General features: G+C 47.8%; 8 protein-coding genes across 8 annotated transcripts; 4 read left to right on the top strand and 4 right to left on the bottom strand.

The window, feature by feature from the left end:
* Window positions 1-563: 563 nt before the first annotated feature.
* EURHEDRAFT_408644 (uncharacterized protein) lies at window positions 564-1,248 on the bottom strand. The gene has a single exon (XM_040780880.1). It carries the CDS (start codon window positions 1,100-1,102, stop codon window positions 863-865), a length of 240 nt encoding a protein of 79 aa, XP_040642004.1. The 5' UTR covers window positions 1,103-1,248; the 3' UTR covers window positions 564-862.
* Window positions 1,242-1,739, top strand: EURHEDRAFT_206201 (uncharacterized protein). Its single transcript, XM_040777962.1, has one exon. It carries the CDS (start codon window positions 1,372-1,374, stop codon window positions 1,645-1,647), a length of 276 nt encoding a protein of 91 aa, XP_040642003.1. The 5' UTR covers window positions 1,242-1,371; the 3' UTR covers window positions 1,648-1,739.
* A 1,405-nt stretch (window positions 1,740-3,144) lies between these two features.
* On the top strand, window positions 3,145-4,512 carry EURHEDRAFT_448323 (lipase family protein; the record flags this gene model as incomplete). Its single annotated transcript, XM_040783735.1, has 3 exons — window positions 3,145-3,331; window positions 3,382-3,532; window positions 3,582-4,512. 3 exons carry the CDS (start codon window positions 3,145-3,147, stop codon window positions 4,510-4,512), a joined length of 1,269 nt encoding a protein of 422 aa, XP_040642002.1.
* Window positions 4,513-4,915: 403 nt separating this feature from the next.
* On the bottom strand, window positions 4,916-7,182 carry EURHEDRAFT_471157 (putative monooxygenase). The gene is made up of 6 exons (XM_040785325.1): window positions 6,931-7,182; window positions 6,797-6,876; window positions 6,462-6,748; window positions 6,086-6,403; window positions 5,887-6,029; window positions 4,916-5,826 (listed from the first exon to the last, which is right to left on the bottom strand). Exons 1-6 carry the CDS (start codon window positions 7,154-7,156, stop codon window positions 4,955-4,957), a joined length of 1,926 nt encoding a protein of 641 aa, XP_040642001.1. The 5' UTR covers window positions 7,157-7,182; the 3' UTR covers window positions 4,916-4,954.
* Window positions 7,183-7,419: 237 nt separating this feature from the next.
* Window positions 7,420-8,835, top strand: EURHEDRAFT_492730 (trihydroxytoluene oxygenase). Its single transcript, XM_040785651.1, has 5 exons — window positions 7,420-7,504; window positions 7,552-7,735; window positions 7,789-7,936; window positions 7,990-8,221; window positions 8,269-8,835. The coding sequence occupies exons 1-5, from the start codon at window positions 7,502-7,504 to the stop codon at window positions 8,761-8,763; spliced, it is 1,062 nt and encodes a 353-aa protein (XP_040642000.1). The 5' UTR covers window positions 7,420-7,501; the 3' UTR covers window positions 8,764-8,835.
* Window positions 8,836-11,365: 2,530 nt separating this feature from the next.
* Window positions 11,366-13,067, bottom strand: EURHEDRAFT_206133 (SNG1 family protein). The gene has a single exon (XM_040777961.1). The coding sequence runs from the start codon at window positions 12,969-12,971 to the stop codon at window positions 11,568-11,570; it is 1,404 nt and encodes a 467-aa protein (XP_040641999.1). The 5' UTR covers window positions 12,972-13,067; the 3' UTR covers window positions 11,366-11,567.
* A 3,021-nt stretch (window positions 13,068-16,088) lies between these two features.
* Window positions 16,089-17,105, top strand: EURHEDRAFT_206123 (HAD family hydrolase). The gene has a single exon (XM_040777960.1). It carries the CDS (start codon window positions 16,176-16,178, stop codon window positions 16,956-16,958), a length of 783 nt encoding a protein of 260 aa, XP_040641998.1. The 5' UTR covers window positions 16,089-16,175; the 3' UTR covers window positions 16,959-17,105.
* Window positions 17,065-19,153, bottom strand: EURHEDRAFT_383485 (MFS transporter; the record flags this gene model as incomplete). Its single annotated transcript, XM_040779576.1, has 10 exons — window positions 17,065-17,177; window positions 17,390-17,507; window positions 17,565-17,753; window positions 17,807-17,880; window positions 17,937-18,351; window positions 18,408-18,459; window positions 18,512-18,632; window positions 18,699-18,852; window positions 18,914-19,040; window positions 19,101-19,153. 10 exons carry the CDS (start codon window positions 19,151-19,153, stop codon window positions 17,065-17,067), a joined length of 1,416 nt encoding a protein of 471 aa, XP_040641997.1.
* Between the last annotated feature and the right edge of the window lie 350 nt (window positions 19,154-19,503).

Genomic DNA, 19,503 nt, shown 5'->3' with positions numbered 1-19,503 from the left:
GCTACTACAATGATTGACTGACCAAAAGCCCTTCATCGCACCAGGATAGGTAAGTTAGTGTTCATTTTGGTTGGCCTTGAACCCCTTGAAATCAGGTGCACCCTTGGAAACAGAAATCACAGGATGCCTACCATCACCTGCATTACACCTTGATTCTGGTAAACATCGCTCAAACCCATGTACTGATATTCCCATGGAAGAGCCAACACGTTTCTACCGCCGTAGGTGATCCATTTTTTGTTCACGCCGGCTGCATATAACGGCTCTTTACTCCACCTGTCATCTTTAGAAAAGACAAGCGCATGGATGGGATTGTGTGGATATGATATTAAACAAAGTATGCAGCAACTTTCCAAGTTCACTTTGATGTTCCAGGGGAGCGCTAAATGCTTGACGTGGCAGCCTCGTTGGCACACCTCCGACCGGAAAATAGACTCACCTGGGTAAGCCTTGGTGAAGCCACAGTACTATTGACCTAACTTAAATCATCGCCGTGTATGGAGTACTCTCCTCTCTATACTAGAGGTAGTGGACATAACGTCATGGAGCCGGCAAAGCGTTTAACCCGCCAGTTATTATTATTATTTAATCATGTTTATTGTCCATACCGAGCCCTAGAGCTATGACAGACCGTGATTTATGGACTCGAGGCCAGCAGCTATTCTGCAGTCTCTTGTCCCTATGAGTTCCTTAGGCAATCGGGCCCCCTTCTATAATCTTTCTAATCCTTTTCCTCGCCCCAAGCCGCCTGTATGCGCAGGGCTTTCGAGCACAGTGCTCTCCTTTGTGTTTCAGAGCAGGATGGGTGTGGCCTAGGCTGACTCTCAGCTTAGGCTACCCTCCCTGCTACCCTTCTCCTGTCCTAATCGCCTCCTCCAATGTTTCCAGTCCCCATTCGTCTTCTCTTCGGGCCCTTTCTGTCATCCACTGTAGGTGCGCCCGGGGTAGAGCTACACTGGTGCTGGCTAGGAATTGTAGAAATGCCCTTGTAGCTTTGGGCTCTCCTAGGAGTCGTCCTTGTGGATATTCTTCTGCAGTAGTGGGTCTCATGACTCTGTCTGTCTCTAGGTCTTTGTAGAGCCTGTTTCGTTAATGTCGCCATTTCCGACATTCAAAGAGAAGATGGTGTTTGTCTCCCTTGATCTACCACATCCTTCACAGGTTGCATCCTCCTAGACCCGGATCTAATGCAAGTATGCTCCAACAGCTGCATGTCCTGACTTCAGTTGAAAATACCGGCTCGCTAGGTGTTTGGGAGCCACTGCGGCTGCAGAGTTGAGTCGCCAGTTCTTCTGTGGTCTATATGTTCGCTGACCTTGTTGGGATCGCTTGCTGAGCTCTTTGGCGAGCCATCTCTGCTTCTGTGTTCTGATGACTTCTGTTCGGGCTCTACAGGTGAATGCCAGGGAGATCTCTCTTGGGCCTCTTCCTGGGGGTTTGTTGGCTGCCAGCTTTGCTGTCTGGTCGGCTTTGGGCCTTGGTCATGTAACCTGCTATCTATGTATGATGAGATCTGATAGGTCGGATCAAAGGGATAATGTTAGTTCGACTAGTGGACCTCCGATATATGGCCAGCGTCCACCTCCTATAGATAGACAAGGCACTCAATCAAGCACTCAAGCACTCGTGTACTCTAGGCTACGTTAGATAGAGTATATCAACCATTCGTTTTAATTGAGTCTTCTACATATAGGCCTTGTGCAGTCGGATGATCGACTCCGGTTTCCCCTGAACCTCCGACGGAACCCATTTCAATGTACATGGATAAATAATGCATAATGCGATGACCGCGGGATCATATCATGTCATCCAGTAATATCAGTGGTTCGTATCATGGAGGCGGTTTATGGATGCCTGGCGGTTTCACTGGTGCATGTTGACGGTGAGGAGATGGTGGGAACCAAAACAGTCTGATCCGGTGCACATGGTGGGGAGCCGTAGGCGGCGTTAGTGAGGGAAGTAAAAGAAATGAGAAGTAGTGGTCGTCAAGCGACGCACCAGCGGTCTTATATAGTCGGCGGACGATGTGAAGGCGGAGACAGGCGGCAGTTCCCCTCATAGTATAGCGTTTTGGGCTAAACCCAATCTAGTACACACTAAGCCGTATCTGGTTCGCGAGACACCGGCGCTAAACCCGAACGGGGGAGTTGCCGAAAACGGCCACGGTCTGGTAAATGCGAATTGTACACCGGAGTTCTTTGTCCCTATTATCCTCTATAACTTCTTTATTGCAGTAATCGTTATTTCAAGCCATTATTCATTTACCCCCAACTCTTCGTGTTTCCTCCACTTCACCTCGGTATTGTATACGGAAATCTTCTCGACGGCCGACATCGCCCATCATGAGACCGTCAACGTCAGAAGCCTTGTTACACGCTGAACTATGATACCAATGATACCCTGACGCGACCACGAGGCTTCTGCAGACCTTCGGGGAATTTCCATGATTACCGGTTAATGATATACTAATGTAAGTGCTAGGGCTGCTTCATGCAACGGGGATCCCTCCACCGTCGCAGTGGGTCACACCACTTTATAGTTTGGCCTGCAGGAACCATGGCATAACATATTTTTTCTAAATATATACACAAGTATATAAAAGATGAGGGGTGTTGGCCATCCCTATTGCTTTGGTATGGCTAATCGCCCATTGTTCATGTTCATTGTTTATTGTACTGCTTCTATAAAGAAGTAGTTGCTTCGTGCTGAATCGGGAAGGGGCACTGCAGCCGGTCTGCAACTTCCATAGGAAACCACCTCTTTATACTCCATCTTTTTTGTGTCTACACCACAATCACCTTTGTCATCCCACGGCCCATTGTGCCAGAAGACACCACAGCAATGGCACGACCCGAGAAACTATCCAAGAGTCGCCCCCCGCTGCAGGTCCAGACGACCAGCGCTCAAAATGTCCCACGCCGTCCTCAGTTCCGTCATCCGTTTTCCCCTTCGCAGCCAGTCTCTGTGTGCTCCCCAGGGCGGGCTTCGAGCAACAACTATAACAACAGCAACAGCCTGTCTCTCTACGTAGCGCCTCCTACGCCCACGACTCTTGGACCGTACAATCGAGATCGAAACTGGAGCGTCTCGTCTGCTCCCTTGCCTCCTGCACCAATGCCCCGTCAACGAATAATGGTGCGGAGGATGTCGTGTCCAGATTTGTCGAGAGTGGTTTCGCAGACGGTGGAGATATTGGCGAATGAGGCTGTGTGGGAGAGGGAGTGTGGTTCGTATGGGTATGGGGAGGGCGTGCATGGAAGTTTGTCGAGGAAGTTAGATCAGATTATCACGTTGATTGATGAGGGGTTGTTCAATCGGGAGAGGGATTTGGGTGAGTTTACTCTTGGTTTTGAGATCCGGATCAGGGCTAATTTGTGGCAGAGTTTGCTTCTCCGGTTTATGATGATGATTACTATCAGGCGGTGCCGGGGTTCAGGAAGTCAAAGCATATGCAGAATGCAGCAGAGTATTTTTCGAAGGTTTATCTTTACTATAACTCAAGACTGCCAGCTCAGTTACCACCGCTCAAGCTGTATGTACCCTCTCTGCTGTGAGTTGACGAGTGCTGACCTGTGCAGGAGCATATATACACCAACATACACGCTTCTCCGTTTGGCCGCACGATACTCGCGCCAGGTCTACCAGAAGCCCATTGGACCCGAGCGGCAGTGCTACATCGATGCGGATTGGCGGCAGGGTACCAAGGCCATGGTCATCAAGTCGATCCCTCTCGATCATAGAAACGCTATCGTCTTCGCGATTCGCGGCACCCAAAGTTTCCGCGACTGGACAATCAACCTGAAAACCGATCCGAAGTCCCCGGAGGGACTTCTTGACGACCCAGATAACCTCTGTCACGCCGGATTCTTATCTGTTGCACGGAAGATGGTGGGTCCTGTCGCAGCTCGCCTGCGCAGTTTGCTAGCCGAGGATCCCAATCGGGTGGCGCATTCTCTAATCATCACAGGACACTCCGCGGGGGGTGCGGTTGCTAGTCTGCTGTTTTGCCATATGCTCTCGGAGTATGTACAGTCGGAACTGACTCATCTGCGTCCGTTTTTCAAACGGGTACACTGTGTGACATTCGGGTCGCCACCGGTGTCCATCCGGCCGTTGCAGCTTCCCCAGTGGAATGCCCGGTCACCCAAAAGGTCCATGTTCTTTTCATTCATCAACGAGGGTGATCCTGTGCCACGTGCAGAGAAAGCCTACTTGCGTTCTCTATTGGACCTGTACGTGTCACCTACCAAGGCGCAGGGCGAGTCTAGAAACTGGAAAGTTCCCCGAGCGACACTGTCAGCTGCTGGACGGTTGGTGCTGCTGCGGAGAAAGCAGCTAGTCATGTACCCGAGTCTACCCGTCTCTGAGGGGGTCGAGGCGAGTATTATCACTCATGGACAGTTACGGGAAGTGGTGTTTGGAGACCCTCTGATGCACACGATGGATCTGTATGCGAAGCGGATCGAGGAGTTGGCCCGCAATGCGGTACATTACTCGGTTTACTCGCCATGATTATTGAATACTATGAATGATGTAGTTATGATTTAGAAACGAATATAATAAAATAGACAGAATATGACTCAAGTGGAATATGAAACGATTTACTGAGTCGATGCCGGTGCCGGTGCCGTTCAACTTGATGTGCCTCGGTTATAGTGTCTAAACAGGGTACTTAGAAAAATAATTTAAGAAAGAAACAAGAGATAATATAAGAAAATATGAATAGGTAGCGATAAATTGGCTCTAGTGACGTAGAGTGTTCCATAACCACCGGGGTTAGGTTACATATCTCTGCTACGTCATGTGCCGTATCATGTTTATGACTATGTTTATTCAGGCAGAGCGTAGAAATATATTGTTATTCCTATTCCGACAAATGAATATTTGCTTCGATATGCTTATGCTGAGACGCGAGCGAGGTTTATGTAACTTATAATCAGCTCAAACAGCACCACTATATCACCCCTCTCAAATACCTCGCCAATCCACCAACCATACCCTCCAAATCCCTTTGACTATCACAAGAAGCATAGACAAACCGATCAGACCTCAAAATCGCATACTTAACACTTCCACTACCCACAATATCCCCAAGATAATAAGGATTGTAATAACGCGGCTCCGGGCGGCCTCGACATAATGGCGACGCAGCAAATTCTTCTGCGGTGGCTAGTCTGTAGATGGGGGGCATGGTATCCTCTCTCTCTGAGGATGGGGTAGGTGTAGTAGCATCGAAGATAAAGGTTACTTCGGTGGCGGGTATTTCGCCATTCGAGGTTTGCTCGATGGTTGAGACTACCTCCCTCGCGGAGGATAGTTCCTTCAGATCCCTAACATAAACTAACACCTGAAAAAGCCCCCTCTTCCCCCTCCCAAAAACTACATCATCACTAAAAAGTACCTCCCCCTCATACCCCTCTTGCCCCCCTTTCCAAGCAGAAACATAAACCTGCGGAACACAAACCCCACCTCCCAACTCCGGAATGAACGGCATCCCATCCGCAAACCCGTACCGAATCATGCCCTCCTTCCTGTGTCCGAGTCTCATATCTCGTCGATAACTTGGTAGAAACGAGAGAATGTAGAGGGACCAATCGCGAAGGAAGATCTTGAGTGGATTACGCTCTGTTACGAAGTTGCCGTTTGCGATTGTGGCAGATAGGGAACGGGTTAGTTGTTGTTTGCGCTCGCGGGACCATGCTGTGAGGATTTCTAGGTGATTGGGAGGATAGGTGGGAGATGGGGATTGCTGGCGGGTGAGTAGGGCTAGACGCCAGGATAGAGAGATGGCATCGCGGAAGCCGGAGGCTATGCCTTGGCCACCGACTGGTATAGATCGGTGTTAGCGCTGATTAGATGGGCATAGAGAGACTAGAGGCGGCATACACGGAGGAAAAACATGCGCGGAGTCACCGCAGAGAACAACTCGGCCGTGAAACCACTCGTTGCAGTTTCGCGCAGCGAATCTAAATGGTCTAGAACGAAGGATGTGAATGCAGTCTTCCGGAAATCGAACATCCTGCGATAACCTATTACAATTAACCCCCTGCCCATTTCCGCTATTTAATAACAAACTCATACTCACCCATATTGACTCCCAGCATGCGAGAAGTACGGGAAAACAACCTCTTTGATCTTCGCAGGGCTGGCCATTTCATCTCCATCTTCACCGTTTTGAACGACGAACTCGAACCGGCATAATCTGTCTTCTGGGAGGCCGAAGCGACCGTATACGGCTGGACGGTTTGGATTGCAGATAAAACGGAAGTTGGATGGGAAGAAGAGGTCGTAGACTTGTTGGGGCGTGAAGCCTAGGTCCCATAGTGGGAAGTCTGGGTGGGTCGTTGGTGTTGGGAGTACTATGTTCCAGTTTAGTGCTACCCAGGTTTCGTCGTAGAATGACCTAACCTCGTTAGTATGACATGGCATAGGATTAAGGAGAAGGTCTGGGGATGATGTACTGGTGAGCCTGTTCCATGTAGATTCCCAATGGTTCGAGGTAATTCTTTCTGGTAAAGCCTGTTTTACCATCTGCGCCGATGAAAAATCGAGATTTGATTGTGTGCGTGTTTCCGTTTATGTCGCGGTAGCGACAATAGGTGTATTCTTCGTCCTCGCGAATTTCGAAAACGGTGCTGTTTGATCTCAATTGGCAGAATTCAGAGGATGTCATAGCATTCCGAAGATGCTGCTCCAGGGTTGGTTGTTTGTGACATATAAAGCCCACGTGTCCGGTACCACCTTCGGTCTGTACTAATTAGCACAGTACATTGCTTAATGCTCGAAGATAGTATACCGTTCCATAGTCCATCTCCAGAAAAGGCGCAGTATCAAGCGTTTTCTCCGTTCCCCCAATAAACTTGAATTTCTGCATGCCTGTCTTCGTTAACCACCAATCCATTATACCCTGAAATCCCGAGAAAAACATACAAGTCCCAATATCCTTGTACACATGCTCATAAACCCCAATCCCCTGAAGTAGACGGATCCCATCTTCATCGAGAGCAATGCCCCGCGGATCCGTGGTTATTCCATCTTCTTTTTCTAGCACAATATGTCGAACAGACAGTCGGCCTAGATATGCAGAGAGCATCGCTCCGGTTGGTCCGCAGCCACAGATAACCACATTTACGGTTTCATAGTCGTGTTCAGCCATGGTTGGTGTCAGAAGCTGCAGATGGCGATGCAGTAACTGAACGCCTATTTAAACCGTTCAGCTGGGTAATACGCGGTGGTCGTAAGCTTCCTTCGACCTGCATAATCCCGTAATTCCGTACAGCAGATCCTAGGGCTATTAGCAATTAGCCACTCATCTTTGGGTCCCGCGGATCCGGCGATCGATTGTTTGTGGGGTTTGTGGGGCCCACCCCTCATCTTGTGGGACATGCGGGGAAGGTTCCTTAACACCAGCCTCAGCCTCGATGCTTTAAGACACATGTACAGACTGGTTTGATCCTGAATCTACAGTTAACTTTGAAGTTGCATAGAAAAAACATAGGATATGGTAAGATCATGACAATCAGTCATAGTGTTTCTAATTAACCATGCCAGGCAATTGAAGCAACCCACGGCTCTGAAGTCCAAGATACCGTCGCGATTGGGCCAGAGCAAGAAGCCCTACAAGCCTGGAGGGAGAGATGCAGCATCAACACTGATGCTCAGATTCGACTGGTCAAACTGTCGCATATGCGATACCAGCATCCGGATCTTGATGAGATCACTGTGTTCCTTCAGGGTGTGTTAAGCTTCTCCGCATTTGTATTTTAAGTCTGGTACTGATAAGAAAAGACTTTGGAATGCAAATTGTCAAGAGAACAGATGACCAGATCTGGTACCGAGGCTACGGAACTGATCCGTACGTTTACTATGCGAAGAAGGGACCGAAGGAGTTCCTTGGGGGGTCGTTTTTGGTGGAGACTTATCACGATTTGGAGAAGTAAATTGGCCCCTGTTTATCAGAATGATCCTGAGTGCTGATAGTTAATGTAGAGCAACACAATTGCCAACGGCCGGTGGAATCATGGAACTCACTGACGCCCCTGGAGGAGGACACATGGTCACGCTGACCGACCCGGACGGATTCCCGATAAACCTCATATACGGACAAACACCAGCACCTCCTGGAAAATTCCCCGAAAAGCTCGCCTACAATTATGAGACCGACAAGCCGCGAGTCCGCAAATTCCTGCGCTTCAACCCTGGCCCCGCTGCCGTGCACAAGGTATGCCATCCATCAACACCTCACTGATGGCAAAGCTAACATCACAGCTCGGCCACTACGGCGTCTGCACCACCAAATTCGACTCCCTCGTCGACTTCTACACCCGTACCTTCAACATCGCCCCCAGCGACTTCCTCTACATCGATGCTGCGGACCCCGCAACCCCCAACGGCAAGAAAAATGTCGCCCTATTCGCACACATCGACCGCGGCTCCACCCATGTTGACCACCACTCTTTCTTCATGTCCTCCAACCCAACCCCGCACGTGCATCACTGCTCCTTCGAGATTCACGACTTCGACACCCAGAAGCTGGGCCACCAGTGGCTTGCGAATAAGGGGTATGAGGCTGTGTGGGGCGTTGGGAGGCATATTCTAGGATCGCAAATTTTTGACTACTGGTGGGATACGACGGGAAATATGATTGAGCATTATGCAGATGGGGATTTAGTTAATGAGGAGACGCCGGTCGGGTATGGGCCGGCGGGGGATGAGTCGTTGGCGGTTTGGGGACCGGAGGTGCCTTCTTGGTTTTTGCAGTAGTTGGCTTCGTACTGGATATCATTTTTTATAAAAACCAAGCATATTCATTGCGGTCATTTGTGTGTGTAATAGGATATCAGTAGGTGTTCTTGTATGATATTAAAGAGACACCAAGATTACCACAACACGATCTCAAGTCGACGAAAAAAGGAAGAACAAACCGCGGCTAATGCCATCCCAAGTAGCAAGCGTATTTGATTTGCTTAAACAACATCGTAAATACTAGTCAATTTAATCCTTGGGCCCCTTTATCATATATTTGTCCCAGCAAAAAATGATGAGACATTGGTTGAGGTAGACCTTTATGCTCCATGTGATGGGACCATCCCGTTGGCGATTGAAAAGTGCACGTTCAAAGCTGATGAACAGAAAGGAACTAGGGACTGTATATACTCTCTGGGGACTTAGATTTATGAGGAATGAATTAGCCCACTCATAGATCTGAGTTTCCAAGTCGATGTTAAGTTCCATGGTCTGTTGACGGGATTGTTGTTGTATGTCCTCTGGGTCGAGTTGTGACATAAGCCTAAGCCTTTATTATCATCAATCAAGACCAGTCGAGCCATGCTAGAAATCCCCGGAGACCGTTTTCCCACAGGAAGATCCAAAAATAATATAATCCAAAAAACCTCGGTACGCTGTTTCCTTGAAACTCGGTGAGAAGCTCGCACGCACTGGCCTCATGAGTTTAGTGTTGGTTGACACAAGGGAAAGAACTCAGATACCAATAATAATCGTTGAGATAGAGAGGATAATACACCTTGGCTACATATTTCATTTTCTCTGCATCCTGAGGAAAGTGATTTTTGAGTTGAGGGATCACCAATCACCAAGACTTCGACGGTGAGCATTTTTACGTTGCAGCCATCTCTGACATTCATGAGATCATGGATCAGTAAGCTAAGAGTGGAGAGTCCCATTTTCTAGCTAGAGGAGCATTTCTCAAAGAACGACCAATTGGGCTCAGTGTCGTTCTCTCTCTAGTGATTTAAACGCAGCAATTTCCGATGACTGGTGTAGGAGGAGGGGCGTATGGGATTTAACAGTGAACCTTTGACCTTTGACATAAGGGACTGGCGGTTTGTGATCCATTGGCAGGAGGTTCGTTCTCTAGCTGTAAACTGGTGTGTAAAATGTGGAGGTGTAACTGAAGCCTTGTTGTCTGGGATGCGAATAGTCAGCGCCTTGTCGACAACTAACTATACAATGCTCGCCAACTCAATATGGCCCGGTCTGCGAGTATGGGCAGCACGTTGCGAAACATGCACATATCTACATCCTTCTTCTAAAAAGTTATGCCAGTAATCTTTACCTAGGAACAGAGAGACTTGAGGTGCATAAGGCGCGCATTTTGAACATTGGAAAAGTCCCTGGAGCTGGCAATGGATCTACCAACCTGTTTCTTGTCCCTGGTAGTCAATTGACATCCAGGAATCGGGATAGTAGATTCAATGCCATTGTACTCCGTTCTCTCAATCTCTTCGAGTCATCGAGAGGGATGTTTTCCCCCATGTTTTGCGTGCTTTGCATTTGTTTTCATTAGCAAGTGGTTGATATTGTATCTTAGTTTCTATTTTCCCGCGCTGAGGGAATATGAACTAAGGATACTGCTAAAGAACCGAGGCACCGAATTGAGTACACCTAGCTAAGCCTAAGCGTAGCAGTATGAACTAACCTAGATTCTTAGCAACAGATCTAATTCCACCATTACCCGATCCATCAATCCTTGTTCTGAACCCGCTTGCTCACCACAGGTTAGCTTTCATCGACGCCACCTTGGCACTCGTTAAAATGGAATAGTACAGTGTAAGCCGACTGAAAGGATAGCCAAGAGTCTTCCTGTTGTGGCTCGTCTCGGTCATGATCGTCTACCACTGAGTTGGCGTCTTCGGATCTCCGCCTCAGGGGGAACACCACTTGGACTTGGAATATTGTCTAAATATTTCTGTCTATCCTGTTTGGGTGATATATCACTACATGAATACAGAAGTTGCCGTATGAATGCAATTTTACTGCCTTTGGGCAGTTCTACCAGTTCCCATGTTGTCCTCATCAAATCAGAGCTCCACCACAAAGCGGGCACGGTTTTCATCGAGGTGTTGGACATATAGGATTTTCTCTCCCGTCGAGGTATGTCTAGGTTGAGTCATTCGTTGTCATATGTAGAGCAAGCGCGGTGGCCTTTTTCTCTCTCTCAATGTGTTGCTTTTGCGCATCCTAAGGGTTCAAAGTAAACGAACTGTGTGGATTGATGGTAATTGCAAGTGCTTTCTCGAGCAGGTTTTGTGGACAGTGATGCCCATTCCCTTGGATAATGATAAATATCACAAAACATTAACAAGACTGGCATGAGAATTTTCAGCAGCTTAGGATTTATAAAAATTAGCTTTTGTTTTCCCATGAATTTATAACATTAGATCCTTCCCAGATATGTGTCAAGCTTGTGTTCCTTATTCTGGCGATGGATCGAATTGCTGATCAATCTCAGGCTATGGGTTGCATTCTTAGCTTCTGAACTAGCTTTACTGTCTTTTGAAGCATCGGCGTTGAAGCCCATATAGTGGTCCTGCTGTAAAGTTTTCCAAAGTGTCTCAAAGGATACTGGCCACTGTCGGAGAGCTCCGACAGTGATTCAGCGAATTACCGCCCTTCCCTAAACGCACCAGTCTTAAACCTCACGAGGCAGTGATGAGCAGTATTCATTACTCGTAAAGCGGGCCGCAGTTGTAAAACGTGGGCTTTTTGCTATTCTATTGAATCACTAAATGCACTGTACCAAGCATCGTCAAAGCTAAGGCTCCCCATCACTCTCTCACAAAAGGAGTATGATAACTAGGCCCATACGCAGCCTGTTCCGTATGAGATGCCTCAACCGTATCTTGTCTATCCCACGGGATAATATCCTGCGTACTTGAACCCCGTGACAAATTGGTCTGCAAGATATCCTTCTCCTTTTTCTTGGCAGCAGCAGCAGCCTCTTCAGCCGCCACCGCAGTCTGACACCGATGCCGCATCGCAATCACCACAAACACAATACCAGCAATCCACCAGGAAAACAAAATAGGAAGCGCGCGATAAAGTTGATTCTCGCACCCATCGCTCCAGACTTGCACAAGCACTTGGTACACCTCATGAGCAGGAAGTGCGTATCCCCAACGGAAAAAGCCGGGGTTGAGCTCGAAGGGACTGATGGTGCTGGCGACGTTCATTATAACCCATGTCAGTATGCAAAAAGGCATAAACCGCAATGACACGAAGGAGGTGAGAATATCGACAATGAGGAAGTTGATGTGCATGTACAGCCAGATGATCATCCAGCACAGCGCGAACTGGTTGCTGTTGACAGCCCAGGATTCTCGGAAGGCCCAGATGTAGCCCACCATACATAGGGAGCCGAAGAATGTATAGGCGAAAGATATACACATCCGCAGGAGTCCATTGGCTGTTGGACTCAGCTTGGTGAGTAGTTGGAATTGAGATGAGATTCCGTTCAGGGCCATCATGAAGAAGAATTGCTGAATGATTGGCATCACCATTGAAACAGTGTTGTAGAGTACTCGGGTACCTTGTTCAGTGACCTTGATGTTGACTTCTGTTGCTTTGATCGGGTCGAGGAATGCTTGTAGGCTTTCGGGATTTGTCGAGAGTGGTGCTGTACTCATCACGTCGGACGCGTTGCGGGAGTAGAATGCTGACCGGGTCACCTGGACCAGAGCTATAAGGTTGGAATAGATCGCACTCTGTGCGAATGCCGGATACCGTGCGCCATTCCAGACATACGCGAGCGAGTTGCGGTCGCCACTACCGGTAGCGAAAGCAGAAGATAAATTCGAAGATGCCCCGGACTTCGTATAGATAGCGCCCCAATAGTCACCACTACAAACTGCCCGTCTCACATCGCTTGGGTCTGGATAATTAGTGGCGGGTGACTGCTGCAGTGACGGGAAGCTGTCGCCACGCATTATTCCATAGGCATCAAGGACGGACTGGCCCACCACGCCTCCATCGTAGTCAACATACAACAAATTGAGGTTGTGGAAGCGACTGCTATCTTGGTATTGGGTCGCATAGAGATAGCACATGTTGCCCAGGAATAGGATTTGGAGGAGAATGAAACTGGTCGTTAGGGCTGCCAGGAAACCCTTGCGGGATTCCTTCCAGAAGCCGGCTGGCGCCGGTGCGCGGGATGACGAGTGAGATTTTGCCATATTAGATGGTACAATTAATTAGTGAAATCGTCTCTCAGAGACTTGTTCCTTCTACCTTCATTTATAACTCCTTTCCGCGTTGACTTTTCATAAGTCTTTGCTGGTGTTGTAGTCGGTCAGGATATCGGGGAGTCGGAGTCCGATTACCCCGGTTCCGAATACCCCGAATATCCCGATAACATCGGATTTAATGTCACTTGAATGTCACATATTTCGAGCCATGCCTCCGAATCCCTAGTGTAATAGTATGAGCAGTATTGGAACACTCAGAGCCAATCCAGGGACGCCATTGATTTCGTAACCTGCTGGCGCTCATGTCGCGGAAACTTCCCTGGCTTGGCTTGAAGTATTGTGATGTCTTCGATATTTTCAATGAGAACCAGTCATACTGGGCGATAGATTCTGGAAGACTCATACCCAACAGGAAGATTCAAGGAATAAGACCCAAAAACTTGAGTACAAGGTCACTCTGAAATTCAGTGAGAAGGTTTTATGCATGGATTTCTTGGGTACAATTTGTCACGGCGCTCTACTAGGATAATGGAACATCCAACTCATGGGTTCTACCTAGGTCGCTATCGACGAGAATAATCAACATGAGGAAGGAAGGAAGGAGGTGACGCCGTATTTATCAACAAAGCAAACAACTGCATCTCACGTGATAGCCAGACAACGTGACCAGGCCGTCACACAATTCCTGTCAATACAAAGAAACAGGTTCACGTAGCCTTTATTGTAACTGTAGTACAGAGATTGTCGTATATTTTCACCACAACCGGTTGGAAGCAGCTGCCAGTTGAGAGCGATTGTGTTCCAAAGATATTTACAGTAAAGTCTTGCGTATTGCAGCCGTCTCCAACTCTTAATAAATCAAAAATCTCCAATTTAGTGTGGTGTATGGTTCCGTCTTGCCAGGTAGTGGTGAGTGCTTCAAGAGCCTTTTAACTGGGTTGGGAGTCTTTCTATTCTTTTTGTCTTTTGCTTATTCTGGCAACAGCCCCTAATCACTGGTCTATGAGGAGCAGGCGTGTGAGATTAAACGGTAAACCTCCAGTCTTTCTCGTGAGGTAGTGTTGGTTTGGGAAGCTCAGTTGAATCGGGAAATATGTTCCTACCGTACGCTAGGTGTAGTAATGCTGTCTTCAGTAAGGTTTGACAATTGCCTGGTAAGGAATGAAAGCCGGAGGAGTGCCTGGGAGAGAGAAGGAGAGGAATTCATTGAAAGAAAGGGAGACCAATGATTATTAAGCTGCATCTAGGGACACGTGACCATTGAGCATATGGCGTTTAAATTCAAAGTCATTGCAGTAAGATTATGTCAGTCAAGATTTTATGGAAATTAGTTTCAATTGGGCTCATGGAAATACAGGGCTGGGTTGTGGTGTAATATGACGAAGCAGACGGATTTTTAGAATATAATTCCAGGGCTTCTTTCGGTCTCACGACACCCCAAGGGACGAAAGCTGATTATCCCTTTGTGTTGTTCCTGCGATTTCGCTGCGGACTCTGGTGTTTGCGACTTTCAAAAGTGCATATCCCACTAGAGCCCTAATCAGCGCCACTTCACCGCCACACCGCATGTTTTCTGTCACATCTGATCTCACCGTTGAGAATAAAGAGAAGAAAGAAAGATTGTTGACTGTATGCGTCATGCGCAATTCCCTCATCCTTGCTGTTGATCTCCTCCCCTAATTCCCTCAATCAAGGATAAGATTCTCCGGCAAGAAGAACAAAAGTTCCCCGAAACCGCCCAAAAGTACCCATTGGCAGATCCGATCGGTTACCCACAGCAGTGGAATCCGGATCCCCTTCCCCGGTGGAACCAATGGATCCCCAATCCCACACATCCGGAACCCCTACGCAAAAGTACCGCCTTCCCCGAAAGCCCCCAACTACGTTTGCGTCTTGTCTTCACTCCCTCCGAACTTGTGCCGGATTTAAAGGCACACCGCAGTGGGTCCCGGAAGGGGAGTCTGGCATCCGCGCGGGCGGGTCAGAGAATCCGGCGTAGGGTAGCAGATTAAAGCTGGTCCCGTTAATTCCGGGAATCTGTCACGATCTATGTTGTCGATGGGTCTGTTGCTCTGTAAATGATGCGTTCCGTTCGGATGGGACTATGGATCCCGATAAATTTAGCTCATTCTATATACACACCGAGGAAGCAAGCAATGCGATTGCGATTTCCACCGCCACTTTATCCAATAAGCGAAACCCCCACTGGGCTTGGTTTGGGTCAGCAAACATTTGATTATTTTTTTTATGACGCTCGGAACTTTATTCTATTCCTTTAACCAACGGCCATGTGGCTTGGTAGGGAATCTGACCGGTTGGTCTAGCCGGACACCTGCAGATATGTTTCGGACGGGTTTGGAATTCGATTTCGGTCCTTTTATAAATATGGGCTTGAGGACTACCTGCATATAGGGATTCTTTGTACTACTTTTTTGTTCCCTGTGATTTACTCCTCGTCCCTTCCAAAAAAAAAGAAAAGAAAAGTACTTGTCTTGAATGCTCGATTCATATAGAGCTGGATCTCTTCAGGTTGCTTGATTATTGTGCCATTTCTTTTCATACTATCCAAACCCTCACATTATTGTATCACGCGAAAAAGCCACAATGGACAAAAATACCACGATGTCATCGAGTAACGGTCACAACTCTGAGAGAGTCCCGACGTGCATGACGCCCGAAGAACTGGCTTCTTACCAAGCGCAATGGGAGCAAATAGACCATATCACAGCCCGGAAACTCAGAGAGGCAAAAGGTATGCCATCTTGCTATTGATAATATTTAGAATGAGATCTAATATGTGCCAATTTCTAGAACAAGAAAAGAGAAAGTCGTCTTCGGGATAGTGCATATCGAGATATAGGTGGCTGTGTTACTGAAAGTTTGCATTACTTGGGCGTTTCTTGCATTTTGCGCTTTTGTTCCTGATATCATGTTGTATTGTTAATTATTGCATCCACGAGTTACCACTTTTCATTCTATTCTGGCGAGGTTTGGGCTTAAATTATTTCGTGCTCCACTCTTATCACGCAACTGCGCGTGACTCATAAAATTAGCCTGTGTGAATATATATATTCTATGGAGGATTCCGAACTATTTATGTATGGTTATAATTCCCTCTCTCCATGAGGCGTGTCGATTCTCGAGTACCGAATATATCTCCGATCTAGATTCATCGAATATCTAGAATTAAACATGTCCATCTCCGAAGAGGTTCCCGCGGCCAATGATCCATTTTCCCGGACCATTCTCGCCCTGAGATCTGTCCAATTGACTATTAAATCCAAACAGTACTTTGGATTTGATCTAGACGATACACTGCACGAGTTCCGGAAAGCATCCGCCTTCGCCTCATCAGCTGTTTTCGAGGCAATCCGCCGAGATACCGGTATCGAAATGGACTCCCTCAAAACAGCATACACCGAAATCCTACGATCTAAGACAGCGTCTGCATTTACTGAGGGCAAGACGTCAACGGAATATCGGAGGGATAGGTTCTCGCTTCTTCTCCAAGCCCATGGCTTCGAAACCTTTGATACGATACTCGAACGTCTATTAGACATCTACAAGAATAGCTTGCAGGCTGTATTGGAACTTAAACCCGGCGCTCTATCTCTCCTTCAAACTCTCAAGCGCCTAAACAAAAAGATTATAGTCATCACAGAAGGCCCGCAAGATGCCCAAGAATGGACAGTCCGGGAACTCGGAATAGCGCCGTATATCGATATCCTAGTCACGACCAATGAGATTGGAAAATCGAAGGTTGACGGCTTGTTTTCTGTCGTTCTGGAGAAATACAGTATTGATGCTGGGGATATTATTTACGTGGGGGATAACGAGGTGAGGGACGTAGTGCCAGCGAGAAGTGAGGGGTTGTTGGCAGTGTTTTATAATGAGCATGGAGAGACGAGATTGGATGAGGGTGATGGGCTTTCTGTAAAGACCTTGGGAGAGTTGGAAGATACGTTAAATATTTGAGTTGCACTAAGGTAGTTGAACGTTAACTGCTTCTATCCAGTCCGGTCTGTCAATATATGCACGGCATATTACTGTCGAGATTCAGGTTAAAATTAGGTTAACAGTCTCATTTGACCTTCTTGTTAGAGGAGCTAAGAGCGCCATCTTCCTCTCCCGAAGAGTTAATCGTCCTTTCTCGTCCCTCTGTCTTGCCTTGGCTCTCTTCGCCAACAGTTGTGCCTGTTGTTTCAGTTGCAGCAGCAGACAAGTCCCTTTTCTCCGTTTTGTTTATCTTGTCATCATTTTTATGCTATTTTATCTCTTGCTGCTCGCCTTGTTGTTGCGGCTGATCCTCCTGTTCCTGTCTCTTCTTATGAGCGACAAAAAAAAAAAAAAAAAAGAGAGAATAAACACAATAGCAAACATGGCAATGGAGGCATAATAGCCCGCACGATAACCCTCTAGATTTGCCTGGGGGTTACTCTTGCCGCCTTTGTCTGAGGCAACAGAGTCAGAAATGACAGTCAAGATTGCTACACCGAGAACGGCACCGCCAACATTGAGAAACATCTATAGCCGCTTGGTACATATCCATGAAGTATTTGAGCAGATTCGGAAGGCACTCACATTGTAAACACCAGAATCGGTTCCTTGATGCTCTTCCTTCGCGGCACCAATTACCGTAACATTACCGACAAAGTATACCGTTCCAATACCAGCGATATAAAGAATCATACCGGGAAAACAGAACGGCCAATATTCATTGCCGCTGCCCATGCGGCTCAGCAAAATAAGACCCGCCAGACCAATATCCAACTGGCACCAAGCAGATTGCGGGGCCCAACGGGGGCCAGGAGGAAGGGAATTACGAAGTTGACCACGCAAGCGGTTATTCCTAGAGGGAGGAAGTGGAGGGCTGTTGATAGGGCGGAGTAGCCGAAATCTGCAATGCAACATGTTAGTGGGGTCGTAATGGAGGAAACGAAGGACAACACATACTCTGAAGCTGAAGAGTCAATAGGTAGTTCGAGCCCTGCCACATAGCATATGCCAAGGCGGCGACCGCACATCCAAGGACTTTGATCCGATCATCCCAGAGATAGCGAGGGAGGACGGGGTCAGAAGAGACCTTCAGTTCAACAAAGACGAAGGTCGCAAGTAGCGCTAGAGCAACAATTAACGTTGCAATGACATCCGCTTTGTCCCAGCCATGGACATTGCCGGTTGTTAGTCCATAGACCAGCAGAACCAATCCGGACACAGAAAAGAAGGTTCCAAGGGCATCAAGGCGAATATGCAAGTTGGACCACTTGTCTCTGGCTGTAGATGCTGCGCCGGGCAAGTTGTTCGTAAGCAGGAGCGCAATGGCCGTAATCTTGAGGCTACGTTCGACAATGAGAGAGACCCAGAAGGTCTGTCGACTCGTTAGCGACCATCATACTAACAAATTCCTTATAATGATGAGTATACCCATTCCAACGAAACAAGTGAAGTAAAGACGCTGCCAAGGATGGGCCCAAAACTAATTCCATTAGCCGTCAGTCCAGGATCTCCGACATGCTCTGAGCACTTACACAAAACCACTTGAACCGCACGCGCCCCAAGCACCAAAAGCTTTGACCCGAGCCGCAGGATCCTCAAATGACAAGGCAACCAGTGACTGCGCTGAAGGGATTGTAAAAGCCGCCGCCACCCCTATCACGGGGCCAGTTAGTTACCTATGAGGGGACAAGAAAAAGGAAAGAGAAAAGGGTTACTCACCTTGAAACGCCCTCCCAACAACAAGCCCAAGCTTACCATTAACAAGAGCACAGACCAATGTGGCAATGTTGAACAGCGTCATGCCGAAAAGGAGAACATTTCTATGGCCAAAGATATCACCCAGCCTGCCCCCGGCCATTAAAAAGCCGCCAAACTATACCCAAATTAGCATTACCTGCATAGCAACAAAACTATTGAAATTAATGAATGCATACCGTGAGCGAATAGGCCGTCAGAGCCCATTGCAGCGATCCTTCATCGTAGCCGAGTGCCTTCTGAATGGTCGGAAGGGCGATATTGGTCATGCCCAGATTTGCAATGTCAACAAAGAAAACGAGGGGCCTGCAGGATAAACTGAGTCATGCAATCACACTTTTATGCTGTCGGTTCGTATAGACGTACACTATAGCCAGGGCCACAAGCGACGCAGTCCGATTCAACGAACTGGTGGTCATGGCGGGATTTCAATGCTGAGATAATTTTAATGCTCTTTGCCTGAGAACTGACGTGGAGCCAAAAATCTGGCGCTTTTATCACCCAGCGAGTCCAAGGCACCAGCTGGTGACGCACCGCAGGACCAATTCATGGCCACAGAACGACATGTTGCAGCTGAAACATTGGCTTGCGTATCGTTGTCTGCCTGGGAGATTATGCATGCTTAGTTACACCATAATCCTTACAAAAGCTATTTGAAATAGTCCCGGGGGTCTTATGTGTTATAGTACTCTGTACGAGGTCTAGACTGACTCCTGTGGTCTGTATGTGATTCCAGATACCTGTTTGTGCGCGAGTCATGTTCCTGCGC

This window comes from Aspergillus ruber (assembly GCF_000600275.1).
Source record: "Aspergillus ruber CBS 135680 unplaced genomic scaffold scaffold00003, whole genome shotgun sequence".
In the NCBI taxonomy this organism is placed as follows: Eukaryota; Fungi; Ascomycota; class Eurotiomycetes; order Eurotiales; family Aspergillaceae; genus Aspergillus; species Aspergillus ruber.
The sequence above is the reverse complement of the archived record's forward strand: the minus strand, read 5'-3'. Positions and strand labels throughout refer to the sequence as shown.

Bases quoted from the DNA above. Each gene is read 5' to 3' on its own strand.
- EURHEDRAFT_408644 (XM_040780880.1), bottom strand. From the start codon at position 1,102: ATGGCGACATTAACGAAACAGGCTCTACAAAGACCTAGAGACAGACAG.
- EURHEDRAFT_206201 (XM_040777962.1), top strand. From the start codon at position 1,372: ATGACTTCTGTTCGGGCTCTACAGGTGAATGCCAGGGAGATCTCTCTT.
- EURHEDRAFT_471157 (XM_040785325.1), bottom strand. From the start codon at position 7,156: ATGGCTGAACACGACTATGAAACCGTAAATGTGGTTATCTGTGGCTGC. The intron at 6,030-6,085 runs GTGAGTATGAGT...TAATTGTAATAG, and splicing joins CATGCTGGGAGTCAATATGG to GTTATCGCAGGATGTTCGAT. The intron at 5,827-5,886 runs GTATGCCGCCTC...GATCTATACCAG, and splicing joins CGCGCATGTTTTTCCTCCGT to TCGGTGGCCAAGGCATAGCC.
- EURHEDRAFT_492730 (XM_040785651.1), top strand. The intron at 7,937-7,989 runs GTAAATTGGCCC...TAGTTAATGTAG, and splicing joins ACTTATCACGATTTGGAGAA to AGCAACACAATTGCCAACGG. The intron at 8,222-8,268 runs GTATGCCATCCA...CTAACATCACAG, and splicing joins GCCCCGCTGCCGTGCACAAG to CTCGGCCACTACGGCGTCTG.
- EURHEDRAFT_206133 (XM_040777961.1), bottom strand. From the start codon at position 12,971: ATGGCAAAATCTCACTCGTCATCCCGCGCACCGGCGCCAGCCGGCTTC.
- EURHEDRAFT_206123 (XM_040777960.1), top strand. From the start codon at position 16,176: ATGTCCATCTCCGAAGAGGTTCCCGCGGCCAATGATCCATTTTCCCGG.